Genomic DNA, 13,363 nt, shown 5'->3' with positions numbered 1-13,363 from the left:
CACTCCCTCTGACGTAAAGCCCTAGTGATTAAGAGATGACACAGAAATAACAAGATCAGTGCAGTTCACAAGTCTGACAAATGCTATTTAACCAAAACCAGATCTACTTAAAACACACATGGGTCAAGTGCGCATCAGCTTGTTTCAATTGAGCTGAATTGCATCACTGATAAAAATGCCTTAAATGTTTTACATCATAAGTAAGTTAATACTACATTTGTAAATTATAGAGTAAAGACTAAATATTAAGTATAAAATACAAATAGTAAATTTGCATCAGAGACCAGGAACAATCATATACACTGCCAGAAAGAGTTAACTGTCTAACTGCAGACTAAGAATGTCACATTATTTCAGCACTATATACAAAAATCACACCCGTGTGAACTGAGTGGTGCAACTCTGTGTGGGGGTCCCCGGAACTTCCAGACCCACAGGAACGCGCCCAGGGTGCCGGCCCGGTTCCGGCGAACCGCCCCAAGTCCGAAACGGTCGAGAAATGACAGTTACTAATACTGTATGAGGGAATTAGCAGACACCACTCCGTCTCTCTCTCCCTCTCCATCGCTCATGCACGCTCCACACAAAGCAGGCAACACTATCTCTCTCTCCGTTTCTAGCACAACAGCACCACTTTTGCCCCTATTGGTACCCTAAACATAGGGACATAGGGACATAGCTGTTCTTTGGAGTGGTTGCACCACTCAAAAGAATTAACCTCAGAGTATGCAACAATTATGTTTTAAAGTACTATATTCATGCCAACTGCTAACATAATAGCCTAATATTATGTTTATTTTCTTTCTTTTTTTATCTCACAAATTTACAACCCATTTTTTCCAGAGTGTCAATTATCTAATGTAATCCTGGGTGATACACTTCCTCTGCCAACCTGGGGAGAGCAACAGACTGACCTCATGCTTCCTTCTATGCATGAGGAGTCCAAAACGCTTCTTTTCACCCGACAGGGGGAGTTTCCCTGGTTGAACGTTGCGCCTGGAAGGAACACGTTATTCCAACCAGTTCCTTTCCCCTCCATCAGGCGCCCTAGCTGGCCAAGGGGAGGCAGTTTAGAGACCAAGATTACTGCATGTTTTTGTGAGGGTACCTACTCTATAGGACAAGGGGAGAACATGCAAACTCCACAAAGGCCCTTTTGTGACCCCCACTGAGGGTATGTGGGCATTGGAGGAGAGAACACGCCCACAGCGGCCACCCACAGCAGGAATCGAACCAGGCCCTTCTACTTCTAGCTGTGAACACTGTGTATTGTGTAGTTGTCCTAGTTATGGGTAATATTTTATGTTATTGTTTATTTTTTCTGAAGATGCATATTGTGAATGCATTTTTGTTTTATATCAGATATATCAGTTGGAGCGTGGTCTTATTCTGCCTCAGATGAAGACGGTTTAGGAGCAGTTACATTATGCTCTCATCACAAGTATCCATCAATCCATCAGTCAGCATTTAATATAGTATAAATGTAAAAGTCTGCCCATAGCTGGCAGAGGATGACAAGAGAAATAAAGAGTGCCAAACTCTGATTGATACACAACTGTGGTTGACTTGACTCTAGTTTAGCCCAGTTGCCTTATTATACGACTCATCTCCGAGGATAGCATACATAATTTAGAAGCGAATTAAAGTTTATTTTCAAACTGGGCAACAAACAATGGAATGTAAAATGTAAGTAGTTATTTTATTAAAATTGCACGAAATTAAAGTAAGAACTAGAAAAAGTGCCCTTCCGGGCACAGGTCTCCACCAGGTTATCCACAGATCCGTGCAGTTAGAGGTAAAAACACTTTTCGGCCAGTTATAGCGCCACCTTGAGGCTGAGTTGAAATTGTTCATGTGGCATTTCGTCCTCGGCCTAGTGGGAATGTGGGTGCACAATTTCACGGAAATCACGCGATGTGTTCATGATTTGCAGCATTTTGTTTGAAACTGAGCACTCCTGTGAACTTTGGAAGCCAATCTTAACCAATCAGGATGGAGTGTGATAAATGTGAAAGAGCCGTTTCGTTGAATGGCTCTAGAGAGACTGTGTACCAATTTGCGTGATGTTTGGACAAAATCTGTAGGTGTACTGTGCAAAAACTTGTTTTGCACAAAGCGGCCTCTTGGTGGCGCTATAACAGGCCGTTCTGGAAAGTTTGGGGCAGAGGTTCATCGTTGGCATCCAGGGAGTGTGTGTGCAAAATTTGGCATCGACCGGGTTAACGGTGAAGTTTTTGCACAAAGCGGCCTCTTGGTGGCGCTATAACAGGCCGTTCTGGAAAGTTTGGGGCAGAGGTTCATCGTTGGCATCCAGGGAGTGTGTGTGCAAAATTTGGCATCGACCGGGTTAACGGTGGCCGAGATTAGCCTGTCACGGACACACACACGGACGGACGGACGGACGGACGGACGGACACACAAACGGACGGACGGTGTGCAAAACATACTCTCCCCACATGCCTTCGGCCTGGTGGAGACAACAACACCTCGACCAAATCTTGAGTCATACATCATATACCTGTATACTGATTTAAGCTGGCTACAGGAAGTCAGAGATCTACATTGAAGCCATGCCACTTCCATGTGGATCCCAAGATCTATTCTAGATGATTTGATTATTTCTTACTTTACCCCGATTTTGCCCTCCTCGTTAGTAAATTGGACATAGGCACTATCCTTTTTTTGCCTTTTTAGCGGCACAAAATATAAGTAAAAATAAGTAAAGTACTTTTAAGGAGAATTCTCAAATAGTTTTTGGCTTCTTGATAATTTAATGCAGTGCAATATGGTGTATGGTAAATCCATTGTGTGTCCCTCTGACTAAATCCATTACTGGGTCAATTATCACTGAAGCTCCATTAGAAAAATTAAATAATAACAACAATAATAAGGCTGGTTAAGCTAACAGGTTATGTTTGCTGAAAAGCTTTGGTTCATCACAAAATGCCATTTTATTAACTTGACCCTGTTCCCCATCTGTGACCATATTCAGAGCAAATGCTTTACCTACGTTTCTGAAAGATTTGACTGCTCTGTGGGCAGCAATTAAACAAACCAAAATAATAAAAATATGTATCCAACCTAATCAAGGACGAAAATAAAAACTGCTTCAATCTAACTTTTCATTATAACCTCACAATTTACAATTTAGGCATTTAGCAGACGCTCTTAATCCAGAGCGACTTACATTAAGCAAGAACAAAAAAGCATGGGAATACATCACATAAAAGCATTTATCATGAAACATGCGTAAGCTAAGAAAGTAACAGTGGAATATCTATATAATGAAACTATACATATAAACTATACATATATACTACTATGCTATACATATGTACTATGGCGTGCTATGACTACATACAATGCAATTATAGTGCTGTCTACATAACATGCTATAAGTCTGTATCAAATGCTATCTAAGGTCACATTCATACCAGAGAGCTTTGCTGCGATTAAAACGAATCCTGCTGCGCATTGTCAGAAAGTGCGCTTCGTTTGGCAGGTGTGAAGGCTCATTCGAATCCTAATGCGCAGCAAATAACCGCATTTTACTCCGCCCAAAAACGTGGGTTTCGCTTCGCTTCGAATCGCACTTGACTACGATTCGGTGCAGGTGTGAATGCAATCCGCAGTAAATAAAGGAAATGAAGCAAACATAATGTGGCGGGTGAGGAGCTGAACACAGTTGGAGACGGAGAAGGCATATTTTACGCAGCGCAAAGATGTCCCCTTTACTGTGGATAGACGTGGTCGAATAAGGAGACTGAAGCCCTGATCGAAATGAGGATGTGTACATTAATCAATTGCTTAAGAAAACACATAAAAACACTGCAGTGTATTATAGCCTACATAATATTCTGTCTGTCTGTCTGTCTGTGCGTGCCGTAAACATGGATAGTACTGCGACAATGGCCCCCAGAAGTCGGCATACCCCTCCCGGAGTTAGGACCAAACACAACATAGTTTTTCCTCATCTCTAAGGCCTCCCATACATGAAATGGATTCTTGTATAAAAATATTTTACTGCAAAAGTGGTGAAATTGTTATTTAAAGTTATACACCTCAAACTAAAAATAAAGCCTGTCCGTCTGGTGGTTGAGGAACTTAAAGGCATGTAGATTCACAATGGAAGCTCTGAGAGGTTCAAAACTTGGCATACTTGAAGCCAGAACATACCTCTACATTCTAGAAAAGACTGAATGTCAATATCTGAATGTCAATATGAGATATAGTCATTTGAACACATACTTACAGTAGGCGGAATTGTACATCTATGTAGATGTCTTCTCTACTTTGTAGTGACTCTGGAATGGATTGTCATAGCAACACATATGATGGCTTGTAGGAAAGGTGAGGTTCTACTGAATCCAGCAATACCAATTGTGTAAATGTAGCTTGCATAATCGTGGAGTTATGGCACAAAACATATATGGTGTCCCAAACGGGGGGAAATAAAACTAATGAAATCTACAGTATCACATTAGTTTTATTTTTACTTCACTTATCAAGGGTGGGAAAACATAAACAAATCACTTGAGTAGAAGTCCCTAAAATGTATGAAATGTCTCAAACTTGAGAAATGAGAAATTGTGAACAAATAGATGCCGCTTCAATAGAGAAATATGCAAGCCTAGATTGGAACTACTAACTATTATTATGTTGCAGCACATGACCTGGATGTTCCCTCATCAAGCTCAAATCTCAATATTATCCTCATAAATATAAATAATCAAGTTATTCATTTCTGTTATTTGAGTTATTTGGTTACAGTCAATTTATACTACAGTATTTGGCTCCACCTATGTGCATCTTATGTGATCTTATAATGTGAAGTGTATCGGAAATCAGGGCCGATCATGACATTTTTAAATGATCAGATCAGGAGCACAAAAATGTGATTGGGACATCCCTAGTATCAATATGATAGCCATATCATGATATTAGACTGTATATTGTCCGTGATTTGGGATATTGTACTATTGTGATATTGGAGGAGTTGCATAAAAATATAATTTTCAGATGGGGAAAAATCAGTATCGGCAGATACTCAAAATTAAAATGATCTTACTAAATGTTGCTCAACAGAGAGATGATGATGTTCATAACACCGTGGCTCTATATACAGACAATATGCTGCAGTAATGAGCAAGTTGCAAATGTTGAGTGAGAGCATGCCTGCACCAGTCTCATCAAGAAGACTGAATAGGGTTGATACAACATTGTTTAACATACAGTAGTGTGCCAGTACAAGACCAGAACATCTGACAGCCATTATGGCTGGTACTGGTATGTGTACCAGAGACTTATGGTCCTTCATGCAGCATCAGAAAGGTTGATGAAGTTGTACATCATCTGCTCCTCTCGTACCCAGATCTCTTTGTGTATGATGACAAATATACAATAATACTGGTAATATGCCGAGGCGGCAGTGCCTCAGGGATAGAGTGGCCAATAGAGCGGCTGGATGGAGAACCGTGAGGTTCGCAAGACAAATTTCAGTGTGAACTAACAATATACCGTTAGTACTATATCATACCATATTCTCAGTTCGATCCAGGGCTCCCCCAGAGTTAGACTCTGAACCCCTAATTGATCCCGATGTGCAGGTCGGTGCCTTGTATGGTTTCCTCTGCCATCGGTGTGTGACTGAATGTGTGAATGTAATGCACAATCTATGTAAAGTGCTTTGGATAAAAGCTCTATATACTGTAAATGCACCAATTTCCATTTACGGTATATAAACTCCTTGACTGTTATGATGACATACTGAAGACACTGACTCTGAGGAAGAAGATGATATTGTCTAAATACAAACCCTGGAAACATACAGCATTATAATTTGTAGAACATGGAAAGTCTGATGTTGCATGCTCTAAAAGTGTGCCCATGGGAAATGGGCACAATGAGAGAAGATGCAAATATCCAAGAAAATCCAGAACTACTACATAGACCTGCAGATATATCGATGAAGAAAACCATGGACCAGTGTCTTCAGTATGTCATAACTCTTATTTATTGAAAGTGATGACTTGTCATCACTTTCATTTATTTAAAGAAAGATGTTAACTATTTCAGTGAGATTAATAAAAGCTTTGACATAGATACTGGTCTGCTGTTCTAATTCTTTGTTTTATAGCTGCTATATTTCGTTTAGATATTTAGTGTTTTAGGTAGCATTTATGATATTTGTCATCATATGCAAAGAGATCTGGGTACGAGAGCAGCCGATGTACAACTTCATCAATCTTTCTGATGCTGCATGTGAAGGCCCTGTCTCTGGTACTCTGACCAGTGACCATGTGAAGGCCCTGTCTCTGGTACTCTGACCAGTGACCATGTGAAGGCCCTGTCTCTGGTACTCTGACCAGTGACCATGTGAAGGCCCTGTCTCTGGTACTCTGACCAGTGACCATGTGAAGGCCCTGTCTCTGGTACTCTGACCAGTGACCATGTGAAGGCCCTGTCTCTGGTACTCTGACCAGTGACCATGTGAAGGCCCTGTCTCTGGTACTCTGACCAGTGACCATGTGAAGGCCCTGTCTCTGGTACTCTGACCAGTGACCATGTGAAGGCCCTGTCTCTGGTACTCTGACCAGTAGTCCTGGTTTTGTCTATGAACTGATTGCAACAAGACCGCGAGGACTTTTTTGTGCTATCCCTTTTGGACTAATTGTATGACTGTACTCTGTTGCTGTTTTTACATTTATGTTGAATAAACTATTAAATCCATCAATCAATCAATCAATTGTGCTGGCCTTCCCACAAATGAAACAATATATTTGTATGTTAAACACATAGACTGTAAAAAATATGGACAAAGCGTTCCCCGGGTCTAACATGAACGTAAAATGAAGCCTGTAATAATATGCTAATTCCTGATGTAAGTCGCCATCTTTGGTACCAGCTGGCCATTGGCTGGCTCCGTTTTGTATACCAGCTGGTCATTGGCTGCCCAGACAACGAGGCGGGACTTCCCCCCTTCTTCTCCGTTGGTTTTTATTTTGACTCGAGTGGGAGGGGAATCCCGATCATAGACTGTAATGGTAGCCACGCCCCTCAGAACATACGCGATGTTTTTTTTTCTTTATGGTCATTTTTTTTATTAATGGGACCATAATTTTCCAAAAAGAATATTATGACATTAGAAATGAGACTTTAAACTAGTGACTGGAAGAAGAAAGTATTCATGACCATGTTTATTAAGGTAATACAGTCTAGGTGAAGTTGGGCCAAAATACATGGGCCTCTATGGAGCTATGGGGCTTTTTGGGTCCGGTCCAGCGCCACAACAGGCCATTATATGAACTACCGATTTCAAATGAGGCTTCACGAAATATCTGGCTGACTGCCCCCCTGGTTAAACAGTGTTGTATCCTATTCAACAATGTTGTACCCTGTTCAGTCTTCTTGACGAGACGGCATGCTCTCACTCTGGTCTTACTGGAGTAGTTTTCTCAACATGATACAGTATATGATGAGGAGAGGAGAGTATATTGAATTTGGGTTTGCCAGGGTTTTATGAACATCATCTCTCTGTTGAACAACAGTTAGTGTTGAAGGTCTTCTGCCGTGGTCTTTATACATTATGGGTCTTGTTTCGTGCCTTTTTCCAACTGTTTAGCAAAGATGATACAAAGATTTGGATCCAATATTCCATTTTGGTAAAAGTTTAAAGATACACTTCAGAATTTGTACAGTATCTATGTTGTGCATTGCGCGCACTATTTTTAGGCTATAGTATGTGCAGTAACCATATTACAAGTGATACTAATTAAGTCTATTTTCCATTCTGGTGAAACAGTGTCAGGGCAGGGTTCTGCTATTGTCAGTGTAGACTACGGGACAGGCAGTAGGCTCTGTTACACTAAAGATAACTAAATGCTAGGTCACTCTCCACTCCAGTCAGCTAAATAGCTACTTGATTTGACAAGGTTCATCTCATCTTTTCACATTCCAAAATATGTGAAATGATTTTACCTGTCATTTTATGAAGAAAGCCACATACTGTAGGCAATAAGATGCAGGTGGAGCCAAATACTGTAGTGTAGTATAACTTGACTGTAACCAAATAACTCAAATAACAGAAATGAATAACTTGATTATTTATATTTATGAGGATAATATTGAGATTTGAGCTTGATGAGGGAACATCCAGGTCATGTGCTACAACATAATAATAGTTAGTAGTTCCAATCTAGGCTTGCATATTTCTCTATTGAAGCGGCATCTATTTGTTCACAATTTCTCATTTCTCAAGTTTGAGACATTTCATACATTTTAGGGACTTCTACTCAAGTGATTTGTTTATGTTTTCCCACCCTTGATAAGTGAAGTAAAAATAAAACTAATGTGATACTGTAGATTTCATTAGTTTTATTTCCCCCCGTTTGGGACACCATATATGTTTTGTGCCATAACTCCACGATTATGCAAGCTACATTTACACAATTGGTATTGCTGGATTCAGTAGAACCTCACCTTTCCTACAAGCCATCATATGTGTTGCTATGACAATCCATTCCAGAGTCACTACAAAGTAGAGAAGACATCTACATAGATGTACAATTCCGCCTACTGTAAGTATGTGTTCAAATGACTATATCTCATATTGACATTCAGATATTGACATTCAGTCTTTTCTAGAATGTAGAGGTATGTTCTGGCTTCAAGTATGCCAAGTTTTGAACCTCTCAGAGCTTCCATTGTGAATCTACATGCCTTTAAGTTCCTCAACCACCAGACGGACAGGCTTTATTTTTAGTTTGAGGTGTATAACTTTAAATAACAATTTCACCACTTTTGCAGTAAAATATTTTTATACAAGAATCCATTTCATGTATGGGAGGCCTTAGAGATGAGGAAAAACTATGTTGTGTTTGGTCCTAACTCCGGGAGGGGTATCTCGAAAACTAAAGCACTTTTTGACTGTTTGTTGCAGGACTAGGAGTGCTGTCACTGTGTGGGACTGGGGAGTTATATCAGTGCGCTCATGCAGCGCTGTGCTGCATGCCCAAAAGAACAGTGTGTGGCGGCTGCGTGCGTAGAGAGAGAGAGAGGGGGGGGGGGGTCCCAGACGGCACGACACATGCACGTTATGAGTGTAATTTTATCACCATAGATTTCACTGTGTAGGTTATAGTTTATGTCACATTGATAAAGGTCCCCCCTGCTGCGTTTCCAATTGCTGCGAATGACAGTGTGAAGGCAAACCGCAGCCAATTAAATATGCAAGAATCCCAATTTCCCCGCCCATACGGATCTGAGTCTACCGAAGTATTAGGTGAGAATCTGACCTAAGTCTACAGAAATGCTATCTAAGGGGGTAGGGTAAGTGCTATGGGCCATGATGGAGTCTGAAAAGGTGGGTTTTCAGACTACGGCGGAAGATTGGGAGTGATGCTGCAGTTCTGACTGCAATGGGAAGTGCATTCCACAGTTTTGGAGCCAGAAGGGAGAAGAGTTTGGGACGTGTGGAGCGTTGTCCCGGCGTTTTTAGTGAGGGTACTTCCAGCTTCCCTGCGTTGGCTGATCTGAGTGCGCGGGAGGGTTTGTAGGGTTCAATCATATTTGCAAGATATGGAGGAGCCATACCTTTGGTTGCTTTGAATGCCAGCATCAGAGTTTTGTATTCTGTGCGGGCAGCGACCGGGAGCCAGTGGAGGGAGCGGAGCAGGGGGAGACATGTGAGAATTTTGGCTGGTTGAAGACCAAGCGAGCTGCGGCATTTTGGATCAGCTGGAGAGGCTTAAGTGCACATGCTGGTAGGCCAGTAAGAAGGGAGTTACAATAGTCGAGTTTTGACAAGACTGTTGTCTGGATTAGGAGCTGGGCTGATTCCTGGGTGAGGAACGGTCTAATTCGTCGTATGTTATAGAGTGTGAACCTACAGGATCGAGTGACAGCTGTGATGTGAGTTTTGAACGAGAGCTGACTGTCCAGGACAACACCAAGATTCCTGGCTGTTGGAACAGACTACCAGGGCGTTGTCTACGGAAATAGTTAGCTCCCGCATAGGGCAGGACTTAGCTGGGAAGAAGAGAAGCTCAGTCTTGTCTGGGTTCAGCTTGAGGTGGTTGGAGGACATCCACTGTGAGATGTCAGCCAGGCACAATTAACTTGACGTATGCAGTAGTAACTAAATTGTACCTACACCTCGCAAAGAAACGGAAACAATAGCAATTTTCAAGAGTAAGGTAGCTTTTCATATTTGTTGTTGGAGAGAAGAATTATGCTTCCACTAAAGACTGTTTAAATAAACAATGCTGCCGTTATTATAATTATTATACTACATTAGACAACATCCAGTGTCAAAGTTCACATCTGTTCTTTATGGTCTTGCCTGAGACAATAATGGTAAAGAAAAAAAGTGATCTCCCACAGGATAGAAATTAAAATAATAGGATTTATTAAGATGTGGTCAAATTCTTATTTAAAGACTTCTACACTAAAGCCAATCTACATCTAAGTTAACTAGCAGGCAATACACACTAAAATAGCACATTTAACAAAGCTGAACAGTGACAAGGTAATTTACAAAATAAATCCGGAGATAACGTTACACACACAATTAACCCTCTTCACACGCACTCATGCCACACATTGCATTTCTCACGCCGTCAAATCATCCCAAGTGGAAAAAACCTGCATCAACTCATGCACTACTGAATGAGAAATCCACTTTATGGTATTTGAGCGAAAAATGGAATTAAATTATTGTATCAGGGTCAGGGATAGTCCCAGCATTTAACTGTAGTGAAAAGCAGAAATGTGTGCGTATTGCTGATATTCAGGTTTATAGTGTGCAATTTATAGGAAATTTTCAAGGCCTACCTATAGCTCATATATATATATGCATTATATGCAACATTCAAGCCTAAATTTAACATTATTTATTAGAGATGCTCCGTTAATCGACCATCGATCGGCCATATCGACCGATATTCACTCTGATCGGCATTTACCCTATTTGTGATCGGCAATTTACCCTATCTGGAGAAACTGATCTTTTACACCATTTAAGTGGTAAAAATGTCAATCAGATTCAGATATAGTATAGTACAATATCATTTTGCACATTCTCCCCTTCCTCCCCACACACACAGGATCAGTTTTGACGTAGGTTTTGACATATTCATTAGGGGCTTAGCAGGAGCTCTTAATTGACCCCTTAATTGACTGAATGGGCCATAAAAGTGTCAAAGTCGTTTGATGCTCGTTTAGTGTGCCTTTAAACATAATGTGGCATTTAAAAATATATATTATTATATTTTTGTATGTCTGTATTCCTCTAGTCTAAATCGACATTAAAAAAGGACAAAAAGTGTTCCACCACACTAAAGTATCACTCGATCTTGTATTTTCCTGAAAGTTGGCAGCCCTGCTCAACACTTCCAATCAGATGACCAGCTAAAAGCTAACGCTGGTTGCGAGTGCGTTCCACCAAGAGCAGATGCACTAGCTAGCTAGATAACTGCGTCGTTACTACTAGCGAACAGTAAGTACCGGTAGTAATAGTATATATACACACACACACACACACACACAATGTCAATGTCAACAACGGACAACCACCCAACGGGACGTTCACAAGTTGTTTTAGCAGCAAACAACGATCCTTATTTTCCCCAAGAAAAAGAGCATATTATTCAATAAAGTAAAAAAGTTTAAAATACGTCTTTTTGTATTTTGTTCGTCGAGCGACTCTGGGCGAAAGGGAAGCCATGAAACCTTTTTTAATCTTAGTGTACTAAAATCCACCAAACAGAAGTCATCTTTAACGTTACCTTTTCTTTTCGGGGACAATGTCTGTGTCCATGGAGGAGGACCAGGGTTCAGTCGATAAATTCCAACGTTTTCAATTAAAAACCGTTAATCCGTCGGTAGGTCACTTACGATATGAGTTATCGCTGTGTGTGTGTGAATGTGTTTTTAAAGGAATTAAAGCTTCCGTCCGCTGTAGAATCCGTTGTTTGGTAGGGAAATTCAATGCCACGCAGGAGAGCACAGAGAGGTTTGGTTCATGGGTTGCGCATGCGCTGCGTGTAGCCAGGTTGGATGGATGGATCACGCGCTCCGCCCCGCCCCCTCCCCGCCCTCCCCGGGAGCGAGCGAGCAGCAGTCACACTATGCAGTCACATCATCCAGCCATCACCGCACGGGGACGAGCATCCGGTGACTGTGAACTTGTGAAGTGTGATGTTTGTCAATCAGTGCTCTCTTTTAATTTCAAGGACCCCGTAATAAATGCTCCAAATGGAACCACACTTGGAACTACACTTCCTTACTGGTTGATGTGAATATATAGACCATAATAAATGCGTCATGGTGAAACCTTATACAGTGAGTGACTGTACTGTAGTGTGTAATAATTTCTTTATTTTGATACTTTGATTTAAACAAGACTTAACATGTTGAACTTAAGTCTGATTCAGTTCAAATTGTGAAGGTGTTATATTAGGTTGCATTCCAAATATCACACAGTGCTGAGATGGGATATTTCGGTAATTTTCCTCTTGTGGTTATATGCCAGGCATAAGAGGGCTGCTCCTGTAGTATAATTCCTAACTATACACTCACTAAACTGGACTAAAAATAGACAAATAAGGACGAAGAGTCTGCAGCAAAGTCTCAGACGGTCGGATGAGGAAAAACACGCAGAGAGATGTGAACTGAAGATCCATGGATTGTATTTATTGCAGTCAGACCAAGAACACAGCAGAGCTTCCCCGTGGACCAGGCTTGGCCCACGGGAGCCTAACCACCTCTGTGGCTAGCCTGCTATCAGACCCCCCTAACATTATTTTCAGGTGCTTATATGCTCACATCAAACATTGGTGTCCCTGGGAGGACAGACGGTATTTTTACATACGAATGTCATTGAGATGCAGATAGTGACGTATGAGACTTAATCAAGTGACCTCTTGGTTGTGACAATAGAATGCTAATTCCTGCAAGCAAAAGGCATGTAAAACAGGTCAACGACACCTCCTTGACTTTAGATATCAAAGACAGGCCGGAGACTGACTGCCTTGAGAAACATGAGATATGCAAAGAGTACTATTGCTTTCAGCTAGACAGAGCCTCCAACAATAACTTTAGCCCAGAAATGTAGTTGATAAAGAATGATTATAGTTATAGAATTATCGAGTCCAGATACGACACTCCTCCCCTCTTACCACAGTGGAACTTGTGCCTGGCTCATTTTTGGAACACATTGGCCTTGCACCATGTCATCCCTTAAAAAAGAAGGGGGAGGGAGACTGTGTGTGGGGTGGGATATCATATTTAATTTTGTAAGATGCACAATTCTCTCTGATTCTCTCGCACCTTCCTACCTACATGACTGCCTGCCTAAATATGTCCC

At 41.2% G+C, this 13,363-nt stretch overlaps 1 protein-coding gene across 1 annotated transcript in view; it reads right to left on the bottom strand.

Annotated features, from left to right (window-relative positions):
• Nucleotides 1–12,011, bottom strand: part of hif1aa (hypoxia inducible factor 1 subunit alpha a) — a 35,945-nt gene extending 23,934 nt beyond the window's left edge. Inside the window, exon 1 of the mRNA XM_083792431.1 lies at nucleotides 11,784–12,011. Within this exon, the coding sequence (XP_083648557.1) occupies nucleotides 11,784–11,815 (32 nt within the window). The 5' untranslated portion in view covers nucleotides 11,816–12,011. The remainder of the gene's footprint in view (nucleotides 1–11,783) is intronic.
• Nucleotides 12,012–13,363: the final 1,352 nt, after the last annotated feature.

The sequence above is a fragment of the Protomyctophum parallelum genome, assembly GCF_964188405.1.
Source record: "Protomyctophum parallelum genome assembly, chromosome: 20".
Classification (NCBI taxonomy): Eukaryota; Metazoa; Chordata; class Actinopteri; order Myctophiformes; family Myctophidae; genus Protomyctophum; species Protomyctophum parallelum.
Note: the sequence above shows the minus strand (reverse complement) of the source record. Positions and strands in the feature narration are given on the sequence as shown.